The 25,391-nt window shown below is 39.1% G+C and overlaps 2 protein-coding genes and 1 long non-coding RNA gene across 3 annotated transcripts in view; all 3 read left to right on the top strand.

The window, feature by feature from the left end:
• Positions 1-16,932, top strand: part of acsl6 (acyl-CoA synthetase long chain family member 6) — a 34,823-nt gene extending 17,891 nt beyond the window's left edge. Inside the window, exons 5-21 of the mRNA XM_069717322.1 lie at positions 1,223-1,324; positions 1,602-1,701; positions 2,505-2,683; positions 4,304-4,336; positions 5,587-5,638; positions 7,890-7,963; positions 8,080-8,157; positions 10,254-10,388; positions 10,728-10,862; positions 11,638-11,733; positions 12,214-12,286; positions 14,222-14,310; positions 14,633-14,749; positions 14,915-15,058; positions 15,265-15,366; positions 15,474-15,545; positions 16,112-16,932. Coding sequence (XP_069573423.1) covers positions 1,223-1,324; positions 1,602-1,701; positions 2,505-2,683; positions 4,304-4,336; positions 5,587-5,638; positions 7,890-7,963; positions 8,080-8,157; positions 10,254-10,388; positions 10,728-10,862; positions 11,638-11,733; positions 12,214-12,286; positions 14,222-14,310; positions 14,633-14,749; positions 14,915-15,058; positions 15,265-15,366; positions 15,474-15,545; positions 16,112-16,252 — 1,722 coding nt within the window. The 3' untranslated portion in view covers positions 16,253-16,932. The remainder of the gene's footprint in view (positions 1-1,222; positions 1,325-1,601; positions 1,702-2,504; positions 2,684-4,303; positions 4,337-5,586; positions 5,639-7,889; positions 7,964-8,079; positions 8,158-10,253; positions 10,389-10,727; positions 10,863-11,637; positions 11,734-12,213; positions 12,287-14,221; positions 14,311-14,632; positions 14,750-14,914; positions 15,059-15,264; positions 15,367-15,473; positions 15,546-16,111) is intronic.
• A 5,405-nt stretch (positions 16,933-22,337) lies between these two features.
• On the top strand, positions 22,338-22,723 carry LOC138635032 (uncharacterized). Its single transcript, XR_011312047.1, has 3 exons — positions 22,338-22,379; positions 22,496-22,542; positions 22,692-22,723. It is a non-coding gene; the product is annotated as an uncharacterized lncRNA (long non-coding RNA).
• Positions 22,724-24,345: 1,622 nt separating this feature from the next.
• fnip1 (folliculin interacting protein 1) overlaps positions 24,346-25,391 on the top strand; it is a 39,101-nt gene continuing 38,055 nt past the window's right edge. Inside the window, 1 exon segment of the mRNA XM_069717218.1 lies at positions 24,346-24,556. Within this exon segment, the coding sequence (XP_069573319.1) occupies positions 24,465-24,556 (92 nt within the window). The 5' untranslated portion in view covers positions 24,346-24,464.

The raw sequence follows: 25,391 nt of genomic DNA, 5'->3' as shown, positions 1-25,391 counted from the left end.
ATGGATGGAAACTTTATTCACACAAGTGATGTAGAAATCTACAGAAAGGCAATATGAGTATTACGCCACTCTCAACATTTATCAGTGACATCATGTCATTTTACAAGAAAATGGTGGGTGGAAAGATTTTCTTTATTTCAACTGTTATTCCCTAAACAGCCAAACAAATCTGGACATGTTTAAAACCCCATTTAGAGTCTCCTATTGTAATTGAACCGATGAGCAGTTAATTTAATGTGGAAAATAAGGTGCAAGACTGAAATGCAAAAACTATTACGCAACTTTCTTTTCCTGTTAAAGCACAACAACAATCCCTTTTTCCACTGGTGTCTTTCACAACAACGGTAGCTTAAGAAATGTGATTATTGGCACTTCATATGCTTACATAATCGAAGGACATGTATTTCTCCAAAGACTGGAACTGTTGATCTTTCCGACAATGGACCTAAAATTGGGCGGATGGCCTTTGATTGTGGTTGTTTTATAGTTGAAGAATGGTGAAAAATAAACCTCATATAATTACCAGTAAATTATTGCCAGAGGCCGGCGCTGTGAAGCAGGATTTGGGGTTAACGAGGTAATTTCAGCTTCAACCCTTAGTTCAATTCTTACCGGTAACTTCTAAATCAAAACTACCTCCTGACCAATCAATTCTTATGGAAAAAAAAAAAAAAAATCACAAATCATAAAGGATCTCATGGAGCTTGGTACCCTTTGGCTTTCCCTGACAATTTATACAAGAGCTATAGATTCTGTTTCATGATGCTTTTGTATCCTGATATCATCCTTTAACAGAGAGTGGTTGAAGCACTAAAGCATTGTGCTGGCTGTTCTTATAAGATATGAAAGTAAGCCTGCTTACTGCTTTGAATTATGTTTTTATTTTTATTTCTCATTTGCCCCAGAAGCAACACAATGGAATACACTGTAACTACAGTCAGATCTACTCCTGCTGAATTGATGGGGCAGTAATATTATAAGCTTATTGATTTACACATTCACACAGTGAGCAATTCTTTTGCTGGCAGTCGTTCCTGCGTCTGGCAGCTGCAGCTGTGCTGCTTTTAAATTATGTGGACGGGTTATGTGTCAAACTTCTGGATTTCCCAAGAAAATGAAAAGCCGGAGGAAATGAAACTGGACTAATTTCTGTCTCCTTTGGAAGATTTACGCAACATTCATTTGGGTTTGTTCCAATCAGTCTGATCTTCTCTTTCTGTAGGTGACAGCCCGGGCGGAGCATCTGGGTTCAGGCCTTCTGCACCAAGGCTGCCAGCCCAATCCCAACCAGTTCATCGGAGTGTTTGCTCAGAACAGACCTGAGGTGACTGCCTCTTTTTGTCTCAGTCTTAGTCTCTCCCACGCTTTGTCTCTTCAACTCTTGTTTCTCTGCTTCACTTTTTTACACCGAGTGGCTTTGAAAAGATGCACGTAAACCATTTCACAGAGAGGCTGCAGATACACAGACATGTTTACACATGGAAGTCCTCTCTTGTTGCTTGTGTTAACTCTTAACATTTTAATCAGTAAAAGGATGTCTCCAGAATTCCAGTGGATGAATGAACTCTAACTCCTGAACTTTGACTTGTGTCTGATTGTAGTGGATCATCTCAGAGCTAGCTTGCTACACCTACTCCATGGTGGTGGTGCCCCTTTATGACACACTAGGCGCAGATGCCATACGGTTCATCATTAACACCGGTAAGAACACACACTTATCACACACCGACATACAGCTCATACCTGTGCTAACTGGCAGCCAGGTAAATACACATACGTGCAGGAGTGACAGTCTCTTCTGAACTGGCCAAGCTTTAAGTTTGAGGTGTAAATTTGACAAACGGTCTCCTCCTTATTGAAAGAACAAACCATAAAACCTCTTGCTAAATTATTGAATGACATAGTGAGATTTTACTGAATGAACAAGGTGTGTGTGTGATTTGGAAACAACAACTCGTGTGAGTGTGACTGACTCAAGCAGCAGCTTCCAGCAGTGGAGCTCCCTTCGGTGGTGACTGCGAACCTCCTGATACACAGTGTTACTTCCTGGATTAAAGCTTATTTAAAGACTGAAAAAGTCTTAGAAATAGTCACAATATGAAGTTGCTGAGCCATTAACCTGATAAACTTAAATAAGCACAGTTTTTTTTTATTGAACTGAATGTAAGTGTTTCAACAAGAAATGGACTGAATTTATGACAGAACTGAAGACAATGGAAACATCATAGCTGTGAAATACAAAAATAAACTGCAGTCAAAGACTTTGAACTGAGCTGAACTTGTTCTGTCAGAATGCCAGTACTGCCCCAAGTTAAAAACACATAAGTTGATCAAATAGATCATCCTCGTGCTTTGGACGTCTTACATTCTCTCTCAAAACCCTTATAAATCAGAAATTTAACCAAAATTCAACTTCACATTTGTTTGTTTTTTCTTTTTCATTTCTTATTTTGCTGATATTCACACAAGGGTACGTTTGCTCTTGTGTGCTTCTTTCATTTCAGCCGACATCTCCACAGTCATCTGCGACAAAGCAGAGAAAGCTCAGGTGCTTTTGGATAACGTGGAGCGAAGGGAGACTCCCGGCCTGCGAAGAATCATCCTGATGGATGACTTTGACTCCGCCCTGGTGGAGCACAGCGAGAGCTGCGGCGTCCACGTGCAGGCCATGCAAGAAGTCGAGGTATGAAGTGGAGGACAAAATAATCACAGTCCGGTTGGAGAATTGTCTCTGAGGAAGTCATGTAAAACATGTATTAAATAATGTTGCGTGTATTGTACAATATATGAACAGTCAGGTGCTTACCGAGGCTAGAAAATAATCAAAGTGGTCTGAATTACTCTTCTTTCAAAATAGCTATTTCCCAACAACACTACAATGGCACTTGAACTTCACTGATGTTTACTGCGATTCAAGAACTGGTGCTCTCACTCTATCTGGTGCTTTCTTCCATTCCAGCAGCGTTTAGACGAATCTGATATATTGTCAAGATTTCCTGCTCTTTAGCTTTATCTAAATGCAAACCCAATTTGCCGAATCCAGATTTGTTTAAATCTTCTTAAACGGCTGAGTTGCCTGAATTCCGCTGGCTTCGGCGACTTCACTGAACAGAACTTTCACACCCACTTCGTGGATGACAAACATACGTTATTGTTTTCTCACAATGTGGACGTCATAACCAATTTCAGACTGTTGACAGGGATTAATCCAAATTGATGTACTTAAACTGCATTTGATTATATTTATGTTACAGCAATGACTGCAGCGTCGCCTGGTAACAATCAAGTATCTCAACTATGCACAAACTGAAATGCCGTGTGCAGCCAGTCAAAACAAACTGATGATTTAGATTAGATTTTGTCAGATCAAAAAAATGTGTTTGGTGTACAAAAAGGATGAGTGTGCTGTTGTGTTGTCGAGTGTGATGTTTATCTGTTGGTCTATGGCTGAGCAGAATCCAACCGATGTGCCACATCATAGCCCCAAAATCTCACACAGAAAACACAACCCACCTCAGTTAAATAGACGTGTTGTCATACCTGTCAGTTTTGATGTGCACATTTACCGTAATGTGACTCCTCTTTTCATTCCCGTAAGTGTAAATGCTTCATTAGCTACGTCACAACAAACAAAGAAGGGAAACCAGTCCAGCAGATAGTATTCTCAAAGGGCAATTTAAAATCAACTTTATGTTTTACTTCCTAATCATAAAGGCAAAGTGTGCACGTCTGCAAGAAACATTTATGCATGATTAATAATAAACAGCGGTTTAGCACAAAGAGGACGTAAAATGCAGAAAGCAATGGAAACACCTAGAAATTAGCTGGGAGTCTCATGTTTGCATAACTATCATTCCTCTGTTATGATCAACCTTCGTGGATGTTTGAACTGCACCAGCATCACAAACATCCAGATCATCTGGTTTCTCAGAAATGAAAAGAGTGACACTAAATGCTTTTTTTTTTTAGCTTTGATCTGCAAACACAAACTGAGCAGGAATACTTACACAAAATCAGAGAGAGATGTCTTTCTGAACATGTTTGCTTTCCAACAATATATAATCGCAAATGTTTAGCCTTAGTTATCAAATAGTAAAAAAAAAAAAAAAAAAAGCTCTGGTCAAGACTCACATGGTGTCATTGATTTAAAAAAATTCATGGAGAAAACACCATTAACGCTGTTCACACGAAGTCACACTAAAACTATGTTTTATAATGTCATTTTAAAGTGATTTTTACATGTCAAACATCAAATTTACTAATAATTATTTTACATGTGGTTTTTTTTTTGTTTTTTTTACAGGCTCTGGGCACGGAGCACTACAGAAAACCTATAGTGAGTACAACTAATTCAGAGTTCTGCTATGCTGGATGTGCTGTACAACAGTTTTAGCCATGTTAGAAAAATTGCCAGTGCAGCTGGCCAATCTGGCTGACTTCTTGTTTGGCTCCCCGCACAAACGAATGGACTTAAATGATGTAATCATTTGTCTCATCTACACTTCCCAAATGTTATTGGACCAAATGGATCAAATTCTGATCATAAAAAAAGTCTTTTTGCAGGGTTTGTTGCGTAACTGTATAACAGTGGTCCATTTCCAATAACTTTGTGTGGGAAAAAAAAAAGCTTTGTGGGCAAATACTGAAGTTGCAGTAACACAATTTGACCACTATGGACATCATAGTGCTGTTTTAGGGGCTTTGGTGAACATGGACAACATTGGGTCAACATTGCATCAGCAATGTCATTGTGAGCATGTTAGCCAGTGTTGTCAGATGTACAACAGTTATCATACATATACTATTGTGGTGTTGTTGTTTTTTTTACCATAATTCTATCCCTAGAACCCTCAAAGACTCCTTTAACTATTTGGTTGGAAAAATAATCTCCCAGGTTTCCGTGCAATTTACTGCAAACAAACTGAGGATAACAGGGCTTTAGACTTTTGTCTTTTTTTTAATTTTTTATTACAACTGAAGATGATGCTCTTTATTTTTGGTGCAAGTATGAACTCAATGGATTTAACAGCACCTGTGTAATTGAATCTATTTAAGGCCCTTCAAGTGATTAACGTAAGAATTTTTGACAGTATCTTCAAAAAAACAAAAACACAATAGCACATCAGCTTCCTGCATTGTTGAAATATTTTAAATATATCTGTATTGTGACAGCTCTGTCAGATTTACCTTTAGCTGGTGCTGACAAGTTAAACAATGAACACTGACAAGTCAGGCTCAACCCTTCGCCTACTGGCTGTTGACCAGCCAAGGTGATATTCACTCTCTGTTTAAAGCCAGAGAGACTCTGACTTGAAACGGCAACTGCACTGAAAGCACTTTGATGAAACAGTGTTGGTGACAGTATGTTAACAACAACACGCTGCAGGCACTGCTGCATGTGTGATGACAGAGAAAGGGGACAGTGACTGCAAATACTACGCAGCTCAATATACAAACATTCAGCATTCCTTTATGTGCGTTGGTGCAGCTGGCTGTTGAGGAAGCTGCGAGAAGTAGAAGTTCATCTCATGTTAAGTTTATGTTTTGTGACTGATGCCTTTTTTTTTTTTTTTTTTTTCCCCACAGCCACCAGCACCAGATGACCTGTCTATTGTGTGTTTCACTAGTGGAACAACAGGTGAGAGAGTTGTGTAAATTGTGGGAATGTCATGCATAATAGGTGTTTGCTGCAGGGAAGTCACGCGAAAGTCACTCTGGGGTTGGAGACCCATCCAACTGTGAAGAATGCTATCAGTGTCTTTGTATTTGTTTTATTAAGTCTTAAATAACTCAAATTTTTCAGCAGAGCAGATCACGTACAGTATCATTATTCATCCTTTAACATGAAATAAGAAGATGAAACATGGTAGAGAAAAGCACAAGTTGGATTAAAACCTTTATTTTTTTGCTCCTGTTAAACAGCTTCTTTGTAAGGATCTGTGCACCCCCTTGCAAAATGTTGCCCACACAGCACCGTGTTGCATCAAAGAAGATATTATAATTAAACTTACTTAATTTAGTAAATTTTCCCTCAATGACATCGATCCAAACAATATTTGTGATTTATATAAGTTAACTGCCTGCTCTCTGACTCATAATCAGACTTTTGTATGCAACTTCTTCTCCCTGCTGTTTATGGATTTACAGGTGAAGTTATAAAACAGCCTAAACCAGCCTGTGTAAAGAGGTCAACTAAAATGTTTTTGATGAGTCAAGAGGTTGGGTAGTTCAACTAGCTAATAATACGCCAAAATTCCTTTCCAGGCCAGTCATAGTCTTCACATTAAGCTGCAGTTTAACAAGTTAATAACTCTTACCTTGGCGTACCTACTTATCTTGCTGGAGATTTCTAATAATTATACAGATAACATATTAAAAATGGGTCTGGAATACTGTGCATCCTCATTTCTGTGTAATGCATTTAGATTCTTTGGTCTTGGTAAAACACAAGACAAAGGAGTGCCACTTTAAAATTCACATTAACACAGCTTCTCTATGAGGGGATTAAATACATGTGTGAAGAAAGGAAGGCGAGCATTTACTGTAAATCAGATCTCTTCAAAGCAGCAGATTCGCCCTCGCTCCTTTACTTTAAATGCCCAGTCTTGGTGTTCAACCATAAATTCATGTGAGCTGGGAAACACTGCTGCTTTCTTGGGAGGTCATGTGAGGACACACTGGTGTCATTTTACAAGTGACACCAGCTGCTGCGCCCACATTCAAGGGGAAAATGTTGCCACCTGTTGGCAATGAGAGAGACCTGCAGCCACTCCAGCTTAAGTTTCACTTTCAGCACACTGCCCTGCATTTCTCAAGAATTCCCTCAGTGTCTGTTCCAACATGAGCTCAACTCTCTGCCCTGGAAAAAGGAAAGAGGAACACAGTTTCTTTTAAGAGGCATTGCTTCATGTGAAACTTTACACACACACACACACACACACCAGTGACCACTTTGTGTGGTCACTGGTGTGTGTGTGTGTGTGTGTGTGTGTGTGTGTGTGTGTGTGTGTGTGTGTGTGTGTGTGTGTGTGTAAAGGGGATAATTACATTACAGTAACTGAGAGTTAAAAAGATCATTTGAGTGTGTTATATAGGAAATGCCCCCCCCCCCAAAAAAAAATAATAATAATTTTTTTTTCAACGAGAAAGTAATGTTTTAAATTTTGACATAATTATGACTTATTTTTGAAATAACATTGACACATGCCAACACAGCCTGGTAGATTAAGTATTTATGTAACCATGTACATTTAGAGGAAGAGTAACCTGCATATACCCAATTTTGTTCTCACAGGATTAACCTTGACAGAACAACCACATGAATTTCACATGTGCAAAAAACTCATGTGACCGCATTTGGTTGTGCACATGTTAAACATGTATTTTTCCCATGGGAAACATGTCATACATGTGATAACATGTGTGGAAAACATGGGAACCTCCCACTTTTTCTGTAAAGGAAACTTGCTAATAGCTACGGTTTAGAAATAATTCGTTTCTTATGTATGTGCTTGTACAGATCAAACACGCTGTGGCCCATCAGTGCAGTGCGAAGTGAAACAATTTGCAGACATTGCTACTGAATCTAATTATACATAATATCACTCAGTAGGCTGTTTTTGGTTTAGGTTTTCTGCTTTTAGTGTCACACTTGATTTGCTCATCACCTGATACCAACAACACAAGATAAAAGCTCCTTTGTCGGTGCAAATCATTCTTGGGTTCCAAGACATGAAATTTTTAGTAAGATCTGGATGAAATTCCGTTGAGCCGGCCATGTCTCTCGGTGCCAGATCACTTTCCTTCCCCTGGGATGGCTACGTGCTCCTCGGGCACGTGAGGGGAATTTCACTCGTGTAATGTCGTGTGTTTTCTGTGTCCTTGCGCAGGAAACCCAAAGGGAGTCATGCTCACCCATGGGAACGTGGTGGCAGATTTCTCAGGCTTCCTCAAAGTAACAGACGTGAGTTAGCCTCTCTTCTTTTCTCCTTAATAAAAACGTCTATTTTCATGAAGTTGCTGATGTTACAAGATCATTGTAAAGTCATCTGATTGTTTCCTTCCGTCTGTGTTCTGCAGAAAGTCATTTTCCCCAACCAGGATGATTGCCTCATTTCCTTCCTGCCACTGGCTCACATGTTTGAGAGACTCATTGAGGTAAAATGGGATCGGTGACCACAGGAATGAGATAGTTAGTTGTTTATGAGTTTCAGCATGTTGGCGGGGGCAGAGGAAGGATCTGTGTATTGCGTGTCACTGAAGGTGGGCGTCAATTATTTAGTGTGTGGGCAGGAGAACGAGAGGGAGGGAGACACTTTATCCTCAGTTTTCCTTTCCTTTCTTGAGTTTTGATTTCCATCTCTAAAAGCCATTTCCCTTATTTACACCAAGTGGTGTGCATCTGGCATCAAGTATTTGGCTGAAGCGCACACACACACACACACACACACACACACACACACACACACACACACACACACACACACACACACACACACACACACACACATACACACCTGTGCTTGTTACTGACCGCATACCATTTCTGGACTGACAGGCACGGTTTAAAACCGTGAATTGTTGTTTTATTTTGTCAGTTTTAGTCAGAGTTTGGATTTAGTTGTCATGCTTACAGAAATAGAAACACTTCCAAGAGTTTCCATCCATACTTTCCCTTTTGGGGGTCTGTTTGTCAAGCACATTTCATCCTCCAGAAACCCAGTCGAGCGTTCACAATTCCATGAACTCAGGGTTCTCTGACAGAAATAGGATGGAAGAAATAGGTTTAATATGGTCTAATATTTCAGAAACAGAGCTTGATGTGAAAGAAATTGTCACGTACTTGTAGCTCTTCACCTTCAGTATGTTTGTATGTACTGTGGGGTTTTGATTTTCATCGCAGCTGTTACCATTCAAGTTTTGACTCAATTCTGACAGCAAACAAAGCTTTTGTAATTCAGACCTCAGAGAGAGACAAATTGGCAGTAAATGCTGGTTGTTTACTGAGAATCTCTAAAGTCACTGCCTGTCAATCAAAGGTTCTGTCTCTGTCATAAAACCACACATTGATTATGAATCAGCTTATAGTTATTCCAAGTTTGCTATTTCTGCCTCCTTAATTGACCTTAAGGTCAACCTTAAGGTTGCCCTGCTGGACCTTTTTAATGCTCTTTAATGCCGTGGTAATTATTTCATTTAGTGAATAATAAGTACAGTGTGCAGGTACGCATTGTGTGAATGTGCGTGCCTCAGGTGTGTGCGGCCAATCGGGTTGCATCAGGTTGAACCAGCCAGGTTTGTTTGCATGTAGCGCGCAGCGGCGTTGTCAGCGGCGTTGTCAGCGGCGTTGTCAGCGGCGCGGGTCTCAGACACAGGAAACCACCTTACTTCCCCAGAAAGCAGCAGATGAGATCGCACAATAGAAGCAAGTTGAACAACAAACACAACGCTCCATATCTGACACCAGTGATGTCTCGTTCAGGGGGAAAAAAAAAAAAGGGCAGGCCTTATGCTTAGCCGTGTCCTCAGATGGCTCGAGAAACCGGAAATTGCCACAAATGGTGCAATTCTTGCATAGTTACTCGGCTACAAAAGCTCATGTGTGGTGTTAATGTTTAGTTTGTGGAAGTGTCACAATCTTCACATGATCTGCAGATGATTGTGGGTGTGTGAAAAAAAGATTTGGAAGGTCAGGCACTGGGTTTACAGTAATTCTTATTTAAAACACAGTATAGGGTGTATTTCTATTACCCGTTTGTGTACTACAATTCCCTCCAACAGTCTCCAACATGCAGCAAAATTTGCAAACTGCACATCAGCCCGTTGCTTTTCTGATATGTTGTTCATAGATCTGAGTCCGACTTGATAAAACGTTATCAGAAGCACCACATTTACTTTTCTCCCTTGCTGCAGGATCCGGAATTAGAAATGAGTCATGAGTCATTTTCTCTCTTATCTGTTGCACCACATAGAGCAGTCACTCAGCACACTCAGTACCCATCATGTCACGTTCAGAATTTTAGAAATGAATGCTTTATTTTTTTCTCACTATTGCTCTTTGTAGTATTGTTTTAAATAAAAAGTTCTGTACAAAATTAAGTTTACTTCCATTCATTGCCATCAATTTTGGTAATAATGTGACTTCTTATTTCTGAATTACCTAAAGAAAAACCTTATGGGGCTGAGATTTTTCTGAAAAGATATGAGAGAATAGTGGTGAGCTCACTGTTTGTGTGATGTGTCTGTCCCTGCAGTCTGTGGTGTACTGCCATGGAGGACGGATCGGCTTCTATCAGGGCGACATCCGTCTCCTCCCAGATGACATGAAGGCCCTGCGGCCGACCATTTTCCCTGTGGTGCCTCGGCTGCTCAACCGCATGTACGACAAGGTGAGGTGAACACACACAGAGATGGATTTTAAAGAAACCGCTGTGTGTTAGATCCGCTGGCAACGAGGCAATTAAGGTCGTATCTCAGGACAATAAGTGTGGTTTTGGTCAACTGTTTTTTTCAGGAATGCATTTACGGTAATTGAAACTCTCAAAATTGCAAGAGAGTTGTCACGGGGAGCAATGTGAGAGACCGTTCCTGTTCTCTTGGTTGGCGCCAACCTCCTCCCTGATAATTCAGGGTTATTTACATAAACACATTTACATGTGTTCAACAGCTGGAACCAGAAGGGACTGTCTCCAACCAAAACATGTGTTTTATATTTGTCTCCTTTGCAGATTTTCAGCCAGGCAAACAGTCCGTTGAAGCGTTGGTTGCTCAACTTCGCTGCCAAAAGAAAAGGGGCTGAAGTCAGCAGTGGGATCATTCGCTGTGACAGCATCTGGGACAAAATCTTCTTTAGTAAGATTCAGGTAATTCATGTTTCCTTCCTCTAAGCGGATTATACACCACTATGGATGTCTGTTACACTAACGCAACAACACCAGCACAACAAATATATGTCCAATATGGGAAAATAACTGGACAGTTTGTAAAAATGAATCATAATGAAGGAAATCAAAGCTTCATTTAGACACTTTGTTGTTGTTGTTGTTTTTTAACCCTTATTAGCATCACACTTAATTTCATCCATTAAAGAAGGTTAGAGGAAAATACACCTCAATACTGCACTCTTTAAAGCAGGACTGTCATTCTTTTTATTTTTTTAGTGTTCACTGAAAAATCTGTAAAAAATATATATGTATATATATATATATATATATTTTTTTTAAGTGCAGTCTTTATGTTCCCACACACCCTACAAGCCTGCACCCAATCTTTAAAATGTATCAATAACAAAAAGTACGTGTATAAGACTAGTATCAATCATAACGGCTCGTATTTACCCCCTCGTGTGCTTCATTGTTGTTCTTCTTGGTGTTCATCATATTCAGAATCTTTCAAGTGACCCTGATTGAAACGGCAAGATTAAAGTAACAAAAAAATAATTTAAGTATTATTTATTGAGATTTTTTTTTTTACACTTAAAAATTCAGCTAATTTCTTCATCTGGATTGTGTGAATGTATATTCTGCTTCAAATACACTTAATACCAATTAAAGCCCATTTTTTTGTTTTTTGTTTTACTATTTCAAACAAAAAAATAGAAACCTCCCTTTATTAATAATGTGTTTTCGCTTTGCACAGGCCAGCCTGGGAGGAAGGCTGAGGATGATTATAACAGGAGCGGCTCCTACCTCACCCAGTGTGCTGGGATTCCTCAGAGCAGCCTTGGGATGTCAGGTCAGACACACGTGTGCTCATTCTTCTATTTTTTTGAGGACCCTACATAACACAAAGAAGTCTGTATGTCCTATCCCTTGCTTTTACATTAACCGTCATGGTTACAGAGAATGATCATCAGAATCTGCGCTCTGATTGTGTCTTTCTGGGTCACAGCACGCAGCTGTTTTTAGCAAAAAAAAGCTCTAAAAATTCATAGTACACAAACTGCTCGGCACCAACAGCAGACAGACGCAGTTAACGACGCAGGTGGTGAAACGACAGCTAAAGAGACCGATGTTTCCCTCAGTGGTGAAGAGAGACCAAAAAGAGAGCTAACGAGCAAAAGAAAAGAATCAGACAAAATATCCTCATTCTCGAGGTCTGAAGCTCAAATGGGACCCTTAACATTGACATCTGAATACAGTGCTGTAAGTGGGTGCACTCGAATTCTTCACGCGGCTCTCTTCTCAACACTGTCTGTGTTTTTTTTTTTTGTAGGTGTACGAGGCGTACGGCCAGACGGAGTGCACAGCTGGCTGCACCTTCACCACACCTGGAGACTGGACCCCAGGTGAGCGTCGCTGTTTATGCAACAGGCCTCGAAAACACATACGGATCCACATCTCTGAATTCAGTGAGCGTGTTCAGTTGACTGTCGGCTCCATTCAAAGGTCTAAAAGCGATCCGATTTAAAGTTATAAACAACTCCCATGCTTGAAGAAGCTCACAGTGTCTGCAAACTTCATCTGAGGTCAAATGTTTTCTCCTCGACTGCCGGACTTTCAGAAATGTTTGACGACGCTGCGTAAGCTCAGAACTATGCCTGGGCACTACAGTGCCGGGTCAGTACGGCCCATACAGACGTAACCGCTCAACACACTCAAGCTGTATCTGCTCTGCTCCGAGTAAATGATTTTAAGGATCAGTGGAAAAAAACCCAAAAAAACAAAACAGGTCAAGAGTGAGGGGGAGGCTGGCATATCCAGGAGCTTTATGAAGGGAAAAAAAAAAAGAAAAAAGGGAGAGGCCTGGAAAGGTAAGAGCTGATGGGTAATTTTTAACATCATTATAAAATACCAGAAGCTGTAATAACTGCCTGGATTTAGCCTCAAGTGTGTTGCTTTGTTGCATTAAACATCCTGGCATTGAAGTCATTTTCCAAGTGATCCCTTTGCAATTATGAAGACTTAAAGCTGTTATGTTGGATTTAACGGCAAGCGTCTTTCTTTGACAAGACTTATCACATAATTATCTATAGATATAGATAAAACCGCAATAAACCATGTACAGTATTTTAATCCTCTTTGTTTCTTATTTCAGATGTACATTAATTGAATTTGCATTTTATTACTGAAATAAAAGTTGTATGTAGGAAGTTGTATCAGTGGAGAGAATGACGGTGAATTCCACCATTATACTGTTCAAAGATGGTGCCCTGTTCTTTCCACAGTAAACTCACAGCCAGTGTAATGTTCCTGGGAATCTGGTGAACACGCCATCAACCTTATCAGTTTCATCAGTTTACAAAGGGGCTCAGTGGGCAAACAGCAGGCGTGTCTTTTCATCTTATGAAACCCCATGAATGAGTCCTCTTCACTTCCTGTCGTGGTAATGGTGATTACGGTCAGGGCTTTAGTAAATGTGAGTGTCAGCATTATTTATCTCTCAGTTATGTTTTTACTTTTTTTTTTTATTACTTTTTTTTTAAATTATTCTTATTTTTATTACTGTACACATGAACATGCAGCCAGAAACAGCCTCTTTAAAAGAGCAGCTTAATCTTTGTAAAAGTTACTGGCTTAAATTTAAGAAGGGACAGTATTGAATGTGGGTTTTCCCAAGTGATTGGAAACAACAGACATAGTAAACTCCATTTCTTTGAATATGAATTACAGAACATGACTTTTTTTTACATTTACTGTAAAAGGCTCACCAACTGTAGGTCCTTATCTGATGATTGAGGAGAGGCTTTTAAATCCATAAGTCTGTAATATGTGTGATTTCAAATATTGTCAAATACAGCAAAAAAAGTTAAATTACTGACTTAAAAACATTTTCAGAAAAGTAGAAGTATTTCCTTTGTTTATGTCCACATATTTTTTTTTAAGAGTGAGTATGGATGAGAGAAACACTGAGAGAATAGCATGATTCATGTTGTGTTATTGCCTGTCAATAAGGTTTATAGTATCTGCCTCAACCAGCTGCTGGGCAGTAATTAGATAACACTCACCATGTCCACAAACATCAATTTGTTGTGTTACATCACTCCCTGCTGCTCAGTTCTGATATTTCAAGTCTGTATATCTATTGCGAAATATTATTCCACAGACATTATCCCTTCATAAATGTGACCAACTGTGTGCAGGAGTAATCTGTCTCGCCTCCTCATGGAGAAGGTTTTATATGAACGTCATATGAATGTGGTCAGTGTTGAGTATTTAATTAGGAAAATCTAAAAAGTTGAGTTGCTAAGTTTCTAATAGGTTTCTCTTGTACTGAACAATAGGTCACGTCGGGGCTCCGCTGCCGTGTAACCTCATCAAACTGGTGGATGTTCCTGAGAAGAACTACTTTGCCTCGAAAGAAGAGGGAGAGGTAAGCAAAGAGATCTCGGAAGAAACATTCCTACTGTATTATGTACATGTCTGAGTGTTTTAAGAGCTAACTTTTAGCTCATTTAACATTTTACGACCCCACTTTTCACTGGATTATCTTAAAATGCCACAAAAAGAATCAAGGCCTGACATTAAAATTAAAAAGTTATGACCAGAGCACCTCAAAGTCGAGGAATTTATAATACATTATTATTAAAAAAAAATTTGGCCTTTTCAATACATGTGCAAGTGTTTGTACAGGACATAGTGTGTGTATATACACATCTGACCTCGACCCTTTTCCACTGTGCTTTGTCATCCAGGTTTGTGTGAAGGGACCGAACGTGTTTAAGGGCTACCTCAAAGACCCGGAGAGAACGGCGGACACGCTGGATGTGGACGGCTGGCTCCACACCGGAGACATCGGCAAATGGTTGCCTGTGCGTACATCAGTCTTGTATCATAATAGTCATAATGATAAAGCCTTTTATTGCATACAGCAGTTGCTTTTAATAAACCATAGTGTTTACATGAGGACTTTTTTTTTTTTTCCAGTTTCCTCCTCTCATCATATTTTCCTTCATCCTCTCCTCCTCTGCCTGCAGAATGGCACGCTGAAGATTGTTGACAGGAAAAAGCACATCTTCAAGTTGGCGCAGGGTGAGTACATCTCCCCTGAGAAGATCGAGAACATCTACATCAGGTGCGAACCTGTGGCACAGCTCTATGTTCACGGAGACAGTCTGCAGGTAAGGACACTAACACACTCATGCACGCAGCCTCTTGATGTCCCAGAAACATAAAAATGAAATAGGTTTCTTACTCAGATTATAGTTCTCTAATGACTACATGTAATTTGTTGCTCCTATTTATATCTTGCTAAAGTATATCTAGATTAGTGCCCAATTCTTTGACCTTTCCTTAAATATTTTGTGTGTTTTTTTGTTTTTTTTAGTCCTGTTTGGTGGGAATTGTGGTTCCTGACGCTGAAGTCATGCCTGAATGGGCCAAAAAGAAAGGCATATTGGGCACCTACAAGGACCTATGTAAAAACACGGTATGTTGCACATAGATTAAAAAAAAAAAAACGTAGCCTCCAGTTAACATTAATATTAAAGGTAATATAGAAATATAACAAAGATAACTTTCTTCCTTTCCAAACAGCAACTGAAGAAGGCAATCCTTGAAGATTTGGTGCGTCTGGGCAAAGCCAGTGGCCTCCACTCTTTTGAGCAGGTAGGTAGACAGTTACTGTATATATTTGATATTAAAACTGCCAATATTTGGTTTGCCTCTTGTTGTAGTTGTATTTTGTCTAATTATCTTTACACAATATGTAAAATAACAATGGTCTTGAAGGTACAGTCCATACACAGTATGAGAAATATCTCGTGTAAGATCTGATATTGCCAGTAAATAATGTTTATACTGCAGCAGTTAATTAGCACTATTGTGGGTATACTGCAAATTACAAACACATTTATGATTATAAGTACAAAAAAATACAGCTAAAATTACCCAGATTAAACAAGATTATTAACATACATCGATTGTTATTCCCTTGGCTGAGCAATAGTTAATAACAGATAAATACATCAGAAAATACTGTGTTACAGGTCTTATGCTAAGATTTTGTCTTATCTGTAATTATATTGCCTCAAATTACACTAACTGGGGATAACTCGGGATTCTTGTCCTTTACTGCACTTACTGTACATAACAAAGTAAGATGATAGACTCTCAAGAATCTCGGTCTCATTTGACATCTTTTTTTTAAATTCTTTTCCAATTTCCCTTTGAAGGTGAAGAACATCTACATCCACAATGAGATGTTCTCCATTGATAACGGCCTCCTGACTCCGACACTAAAGGCCAAGAGACCGGAGCTGAAGGAATTCTTCAAGGGGAAGATCGATCAGCTCTACAGTAGCATCTCCATGTGAAGGCCTCATTTTCCTTCAAGCATCCTAAGATCTGCTTTGACCAGTGACCTGCAGTGGGACAAAGATGTGTCACCTGAGGCTTAACATGCTTTGGGAATGCAAACCAAACCTCGCCCAACTATGGGAGATTTAAAATGCCCAAATTGAAAACAAACTAAAGAAAGAAAATAAAATAAAATATAATGCACATTGTCATATGTATTTCCTTTTTATATTTAGAATGACTGTGTCATAATTAAAAGTTAGTAAGTTAACTTTTATTCTGTAATCAGTGAATAAGTTCTTTGCTTTGTGACGTGAATTTCCATGCCACAGTAAAAACAAATGTTGTGTATTGCATTCCGGTATTGTCCAGCAGAGGGCAGCATAGACTTGCCAATGCTAAATGTAAAGCATGGTTTTCATGAAAACTTGTGCGGAAGCTTTTTCTTTTTTGAAATGGAGACACGTCATCCATGCCAAAATGAAAAATAATCACCTGTCCAATCACTTTGAGGGAATTAATCAACAGCTTTAAGGTAGGGAACATGGCAGGAGCTTCTCATAGCTGACATGAACTGATGGCAGCCCTGGCAGCCTTTCGTGTTAAAACTTTCTGCGTGATAGCAAGCTGGAGAGACACTACTATTGATTACATATGCAATGACATTTGTAATGGACTGTCAGGTTTTTTTTTTTTTTTAAAGGATTGATTGTGTTGCAGGAAGTGGTACCAGCAGACAGAAGAAATATTGGCATAATTCACATTAAGAGTTGATAGCTGATGTGTTTTCATGGAGGAGACCCAGCTGATGCTAATAGATGCACACAAAGTAGATGGCTGCAACTGCCTGAAATATGCTGAAACTACAGGATGGAGGAGTTTGGCAGTGCATTACATTCCCACAACAGGCAGCTGAAAATCTCACTTTTGTTCTGACGACACAAAAAGTGCTGTTTTTTTTTTTTGAATGAAAGACCCCTGTCTGTTCATTTTAATGTGACAAATGACACAGACATTTTTACAAAAAGGAAATACTACACACATAACAATGTGTATTTGTAAGTTTTTTCGCTGGCATTTGAAATCTTCCATACTCGCTACCTGCTTTTCACCAAAACAAATCATGTGCTCAGTCCCCGGCAACAGAAACTCCACTAAAACACAGTCCATTTCTATTTTTCCTGACATTCTCTTTTCTCCTCCATCAGTTTAAACCTACCAGCCAAACACAACCTAACAGTTGTACACGAGTGTTACGACAGCAAGTGTGATGTCTTTGTGTATAGTGTAGCTCCAGAAGCTGTCTAAATGTGTAATAATGCTGACACCTTGTCAGATAGTAATGGACTTTATCGCCAGTGGTAAACAATAGATTTCCGTTCACTCAAAAAGCTGCTCACAGCAGGGCAAGTACAGGCAGTGCCTGAAACACCACCCTGATCTGACACAAGGATTAACGTTGTTGTAATGTGTAAAGATGGATATCATGCAGGGTAAAAAAAAAAAAAATACATCCTACTTTTTGAGGTCAGAATTAAGATGAGTTTGAGAAAGTAGCAACTTCTGCCTTTGAAATCATTGCTGTCCACTACGTTCCATGTAGAGCATCTCAATGTCTGAGCCACATCCAAATCACATGTCATGTCATGTGTTCACTCATTCATTAAGTCACCTCTACATGGCTGTGGTCAGAAGATTAGCATGCATGCTCCTTCTTTATGTAAAGGACTGGCCCAGTGTAACAGTCATCAAAGGTTCTCTCACTCTACTTGGCACAATCGCAACTTCTTTTTTTTTTTTTTTTTTTTGTTCACCCATCTTTGCACCAAGAGTATGTCGGATAAAAAGAAAACAAAAGACATAATGCAAAACCAGGGCTCGGGGCAATGCATGCGGTTTGCCCTGCAATGCTGGGACCACGGGCATTTGACTTGAAAAAGACATGTTTTTCTTTGTGGTCATTAATAGCAAGTTGTCTGCAACTGCCGACAGCCACGGCTGCTAGGTGCAGGTCTTTATAACTTAGGCAAAGCTGACGATGAATTACACTCACTGAAGGTAAATAGAACAAACATCAACTTTTCAACGAAGGAAAACATTTTTTGAAGGGGTTTACACAATAGAAGTAATGTATAAGCTTTTTAAGTTGATTACCGTCCCAAAGCATAAACAATGCGGATGTACATAAATGAGGACAGCTAGATGTAAGCATATTTATTAAATCAATGGTTTGAATGGATTTTTTTTTTTCTCTTTTTGCGTGTAGTGCGATGAATTGTACTTATTTATTTATCTATTCTGCTGTAAAATGGAATCAGCACCATATCCTTGTAATGATTGAGTGCAGCAATAGGGGTGAGGGCGGGTGGGGAATAGGACGAGGGCAGTGAAATAAAAGAAATTCTGGAATGATTTTAAACTAGTCTGTTGTTTCTCTTTTTTTCTACTGTGAATTCACAGCTGCTGGTTTTATTTTTTTTAAAGTTTCTTTGTAAGTATTGTGTCTGTCTGGGTGCATGAAAAACAAACTGGACCTCTTTCCGGACCAGCAGTGATGTCAGATCACAGTATCAACACTACACCATAAAAAAAAAATACTCCATTACATAGATATTGTCAGCTAAATGCTCCCTTAAGAGGGAGTTTTAATATACAGCGAGGGAAGATCATCGACTGGTTCCAAATCTAGGGGGTCAAAGGGTCACAGGATACATCTGATCATTAGATGACAAATGATGCAAGAAAGAAGAAGAAAAAAAAACGTGACACAGATTTACGCCTTGATAATTTTCTATTCTTTGCTTTTTGCGTGTGATACATTGGAAACTTTTAACTCTTTAGGAATCAATCAGCTTTATAAAAGCATTAATTCCCTGAAGCATGAAAAGGAGCACCCATTCGATGTTTTCATTGGTCTCAAGGTTTTGAGCGAAAAGGCTTCAACATCACAGGCTTAATTTCTGTTTATAACAATCAATAGAATTTTATAGGAGTAGCATGTGTTTTTTTTACATAAAATTTTTAACTGAAAAGTAGGCTAAATAGTAATTCAAGCTGTCAAACAAATGTAATGGTGTAAAAAGTACAATATTTTGCTCTGAAATTGATAGATAGATAGATAGATAGATAGATAGATAGATAGATAGATAGATAGATAGATAGATAGATAGATAGATAGATAGATAGATAGATAGATAGATAGATAGATAGATAGATAGATAGATAGATAGATAGATAGATAGATAGATACTTTATTAATCCCACAAGGGGAATTTTTTTTACGCTACAGCAGCATTATAGATACAGGTAAAGAAATAAAAATAACACAGTAAAAAATATTAAATATCAAATATGAAAATGCACAATATATAATAATAGAATAGAATAATATTAAATTAAACTAACTAAAAATAGTGCAAAGATTTAAGCAGAAAACATACAACCAACGGTATTATTGTTAGGTGATGGATTTGACCAGAGATGAATTATTATAAATGTAGTGGATCAGAAGAATAGAGAAATACTCAAGTAACCTATAAGTTGGCCTACTTCAAAAAAACACTCAAGTAAAGTGCAGTACTTTAGGAAATGTAGACTCCTTCTCACCACTGCAGACAAGGAAACTGTTTTTTGTTGTTGTTGTTTTTAGACATTCTTTGCAGTCATGATAATACTGTCATGTTTTATGTTTTACTTTTTTTTTTTTAATCTATGTCTCTAAAATATAAACGTATGACACCTGTCAAAATCACAAGCATCGACATCGCCTAACAAAACTTCCGTTAGACTTTCCTACGCGCATACGTCATCAGCATCTGATTGCCAGGCTGACTCTCCAGGTGTGCTCGGTTGCTAAGCAACGCGCAAAAAAAAAATAATAAATTAAAAAAACGGAGTAGGTTTAAAACGTTTTTTTTTTTTTTCCTTTTTTTACGAAAAGATATCAGAAAAACTGACGTTGTTGTTGTTGTTTTTGTTGTTTTTTTTTTTTTGTCTATCAGATTATCGGTGTCGTCATTCGGACGTTTAACTGGCGCATTTTCTGCACTGCAGCCAGTTTAAAGTTTGTTTGCTCGTTGACTCGGGGTTGAATTTTGATCTGGAAATCACTTTGATTTGGAGATGGATCAATACAAGCTCCGCGTCAGACACCGTCGCGACAGTGGATTACCCAGTACGGTCCTGAAACGAGCACAAAGAAGACAAAACAGTAAGAAATAAAACACTCAAACACACACATCAGCTCCAGAGCAGCAAACGTTACATCTGAGCTATATTGTGCATTTCACAGGATTTTGTTTTAAATTCCTCAGTTAGTCTTTACAATACAGGTATTTCATTAAAAAAAAAAAAAAAAAAAAAAAAGCACCCCCCCCAAAAAAATAATTTCACTTTTTAAATAGCCTACCTCTGTTTCTAAATGTTTTTTTTTTAAATTTAAACAAGAAGTTTTATGGTTTATCTAAAAAAAAAAAAAAATGAAATGTCGAAATGCAGGTAAAAACCATCTTGATATTATTCTCTACATCCCTGCTTCAAAACTTTCAGACAATAGGAGACTTTTGCCCAACAAGCTTTATGAAGCGCTTCCAGAGGAACCTGAAGTGGACGAGATGAACGACCCCACTGTCAAACCAACCAGCCTGCAGGGGGTAAGTGTGTTGATTAACAGGTGGATGTTTTCCTCCGTGTATGAATAACAAATTTCTATTTTTGAGTGTTTATCACTCAAATCAGCCATTATATTTCACTTTCAATATAATGTTTTTAATCCTCGACGTGGAACGCCGTTTAACGCAGCTTCTCTCGTCTCTGGACTTTTAGTGCCAACGTTTCCTTAAATTGGTCCTTTTATTATTATTATTATTATTATTGTTGTCCTCTTCTCCCTTTGCTTATTCATTACACCCACACAGACCAGCTCTGTGCCCGTCCACCGCAAATCTGTGTCACACCTGAGCAGCCCCGCATTTCCAGAAAACCCTGGGCACAAAGCCACCTCACCTGCCACACCAGCTGATAAAAGATCTGGCTGCCAAATGTCGCCAGCGGGTAACCGAGCCGTCCAGGTGACTCCCATCCCGCAGGCTTTCAAAGGTGGTGTTATGCCAGGTAGAAAGGACGAGCGAAGCTTGGCAGTGACTCCGGAAAGCATCACATCTTCTAGCATGGAGCTAGACACGACTTTCAGCTCTGATGATGAAGATGAAAATGATGAAGAGGAGGAGGAGGAGGAGGAGGAGGAGGAGAACGGTTACTCCTCTGACTCTTCAGCTTCCAGCAGTCTTCCCTCCCCGGAGATCTTCAGAAAAGAAAATCACGGTGTGTGTTAATTTTTTGTATATTCACAACTACAATACAAGGTTATCCCGTTCTAATATTGTTGTTGTTTTTGTTGTTGTCTTTGTTTGTCCTCTTTACAGTGGAAAACATTGACTCTCTTCATCTTCACATAAAAAACTCCACCTTGCTGGATGTGAGCCACGCTGAGAGCATCCACACGTATCACCACCCCAACCTTTCCAACATCATAGGTACATTTACTTTTGTTCAGTTTAAAACTGAATACATTTCACTTCACGCGACAAATGTGCTGAGTACATAAATTAGATGCAGTATGAAATTTAGTTTGCAGATTCTGTATTGCAGGCTCCTCAGACACCACCTGATGATGAATTTAAATCAAAAATAATTTCAAGGTTTCTTTTTTCTTTTTCTTTTTTTAGATGTAGCCTAACTATGACATCGGTAGTGAACCCGTGACAAATGGGTTTTTGTAATTACTCTTACCGGCAGATTGGAAGACAAGTTCTGCACGGCGGGTTCATGGTGGATTCTGAGAGAAAAATCTTTTAAAAATGTAAAAGTTTACTGCACACTTTATTGTGTATTCTGGGAGCATTTCATGATGCTTGAACCTAAATAACGTTAAAATCGTATTTTACAACTAAAAAAAAGGCATTCATATTTATGACAAAATGACATTTTACGGTGTTTTTTCCAACAACAGCTAAACTGAGTACGATCTAATTTGATAGCCAAGTGTTTGCATCTTATCTTAAACAGTCTGCAGTTGTCTGATAGAAACTTAATCTATTTCGCAGATGCCTCAACAATTCTTGCTGAAAACAACTATGAAACCAGGTATGTTTCTCTGTTGAATCTTCAAATCTCAAGCGCTTTTACTTTTACATGATATTGGTGCATACTGAACACACAACTGGTTCAATCGCTGTCTTTTCTCTATCGATTAACCACAGAGCACCTGAGCCTGAAGCTAAAATACAAACAGATTCAGTTAAATCAGGTAGAGTCTCACTTAACAAGATGCATAATTTCATCAAAAGCTCTTGTAATAGTCTTATTTGCAGCACTGTTAATGCACACAAATATATTCCTTACACTGAATACATTATAACCAGTAGTTTTGTGTTTTTTTTAATCATTAATCTGTAGATAAACCCTTCAAGAAGAAAACCCCACCAAAAGTAAGAAACTCACTTATTCATTACTTTTATTATCATATGATGTAGACATTTTGAAAAAAAAATCTGAAGAGGGATCATGGCCATAGTCAAGGTCCAATGTTTTCTCTCTAGATCACTAGCAGAAGGCCTATTTTGTTTAAGAAGAAGGTATGGTTCAAAAGCCCCCTCATTGCTGAGACCTTCAATGTAAGGCACATCCAAGCCTCCAGATTAACCATTCACAACACCAGTGAGCCATTCCAGTCATCCAGCCCACCCAAGCAGGTGAAGTCTGATGCAGAGACGTCCAGAACGGGCGAGATCAGCTGTAAAGAGGAAACATTATGTCTGAGGGTGATGCAAAAAAGACCTGTAAAAAGCAGCCTAAAGAAAGCTAAGTTCTTTGACTTTGTTAATGAAAACGAAAGAGACGCATTCTTTCAGAAGATGAGAGAAAGTTGTGTCAAACTCAAAAGTGCCACTTTATTTCCTCTCACAGTTGCTAAGCACGCACAACCTTCTGCCCTGTGATATCAAAAGCCAAAATATTGCATGTAAAAAAAATATGAGTTTTTTTGTTTTTTTTTCCCCCCAGAATCTGGATCAAAGGTGTATAAGTATCATATGAGGGTGGTCTGTATGTGCCTCAAGGCAAAGTGTTAAGACTCAGTGTACAAAGTTGAATGAGTATTTATGCTATTTAAAGAGAATGAGTAAAAGGTGCACACTCGACTGGTATTTATGGACGTGCCTGCTCAGCATAAATCTTGTGAACACAAGAGCATTTTAACCTCCTTTGCTTGCTCATATTCAAACTGTGGTGCAATGCTTTACTTATCTTTGGCTCTTAGTGGCCGAGCCAATTCTCCTAATTGGTTCTTCAATGTATTTGTTTAAGAAATACTCTTGTAGTGCACTGTTTCTCTTCACTGTAAGGACTCAAACACACCCATGATTTCCTTATTTATTTTGTATAAATGTTGTCAGAAAGTGTATAATGCAAAATTACCACTAGATGTCATGCATGTATCTCCTTTAATAACCATCCTTTTTTTCCCCCTTTGTCTCACTATTAGTGTTTTTGAGTTTTTAAATGTGAAATTTAGAGTGTGTTCTTTTCCTTTCTTTATCTGAACACTTTTTTTTTTGGTATATGAACTAAATGTAAGCTAAATGTTAAGTTAAAATAGAGTAGATTTGTTAGGTTTTCGATTTCTATATTTGTGTGTGTACGTGTTCCTTCTGCAAATTTGCACACGGTTAAGTATCAAAAATAGCGTAAAATAAAAGGAAAATGCAGCTGATGGCCTTCCTAAATAGCTATTTGTTGTCGGACACCTCTCTGCGTTTGTTTGTTTTGGTAGGCTCCATTTACGGATTTGTAATTCACCATTTTCTCATGCAGATCATTTAAGGATATCCGACCCCCCGGGGTGCGTCAAGCCGCTCAGCAGGCGCACTTTTATGATTTGTGTGAATACATTTCATGCTGTCACGATTCCCAACAAAACATCAACACGGCGAATCCAATGACCACGTGGTACCTCGCCAAAAATACCGGCCAATCGCGTAATTTGTTGCAGCGGCAGGGTCCGGTCAGCCAATCAGAAAAATGCAACGGGTTACCAAGCAGCTCCTGTGACTAATGCCTGTCATATGACTCTGACACCCATGGAGACAGTTACAAGGAACAAGATTTGCTCTCGGATTTGAAAAGGAAAAAGGAGACTTTCTGTACCTCGTTTAAATTTTTGGGTACAAAATGCCTCCGACTCTCTTCCACAAACTTTTCAACAAGAGAAATGCGTTTTCGTCGCCGCCCCCGAGATGTAGCAAAGAGGACCCAGCTTTCAGGTATCTGTGTGTATGTGTACGTGTATATATATATATATATGTATATATATATACGTGTGTATGTATGCGCGCGTGTTTGTGGACCGTGTCGTCGTCCACGCTACTTGGGGGAGTTTTTCGTCGCTGGTGTTTGTAAGCACGCCTGAGTTTTTTTTTTTTGGGGGGGAGAGAGGTGTCTTTTATTTTATTTTGAACCCGGTGGGCATTTTACATTTCGGCAGCTGTGGAGTTGTTTTTTTTTGTTGTGGTTTTTAATTTGAAGTCCAACGCTGCAACGTGGGTGGGGGTGGGTAGGTAGGTAGGTGGTGGTGGTGGTGGTGGTGGTGGGGGGGGGGGTTTGCAGACGTGTTGTTGTTGTCCGCCTGTTGGTGTGCGGGTGGAGCTAACGTGCTAACGCTAGCTGCTAAGACACCGCACGCGCTGTCTCTTCTCGGTTTACCTCATTAAAGCCTGTACTTTTTTTTTTAAATTTTTATTATTATTATTATTATTTTTTTGTTTTTGTTTTTGTTTGTTCTCCTCCTTTACGCAATAATTCCTGCTCCTGTGCACGTTTGGTTAAATGAGTTCTCTCATTCTGGAAAGCGTGGTCCAAAAACCTCAGCTCGTCGCTGTTATGGTTTTGGAAGTTGCAGAATCTCCCTCCTTTGTCTCCCCTCCACCCACCCCCCCTTTTTTTTTTGTCTTTGGTGAGACAGCCTGCGTGATAACGAAAGGGGGTGAGAGGGGGGGGGGGACAACGAGTCAGCCGTGGCAGCATAGTCAGGCTTTCTTTTTTTGTGTGTGTGTGTGTGTGCACCTTTTATACTGAGCTACCGATAACTTGGGAGCAAAG

Source organism: Brachyistius frenatus, unplaced genomic scaffold, assembly GCF_029030835.1.
Source record: "Brachyistius frenatus isolate BFR_SWC_R1_liver_20210118 unplaced genomic scaffold, ASM2903083v1 Contig_5, whole genome shotgun sequence".
NCBI classification, from domain to species: Eukaryota; Metazoa; Chordata; class Actinopteri; family Embiotocidae; genus Brachyistius; species Brachyistius frenatus.
This window is presented reverse-complemented; position numbering and strand designations above follow the sequence as displayed.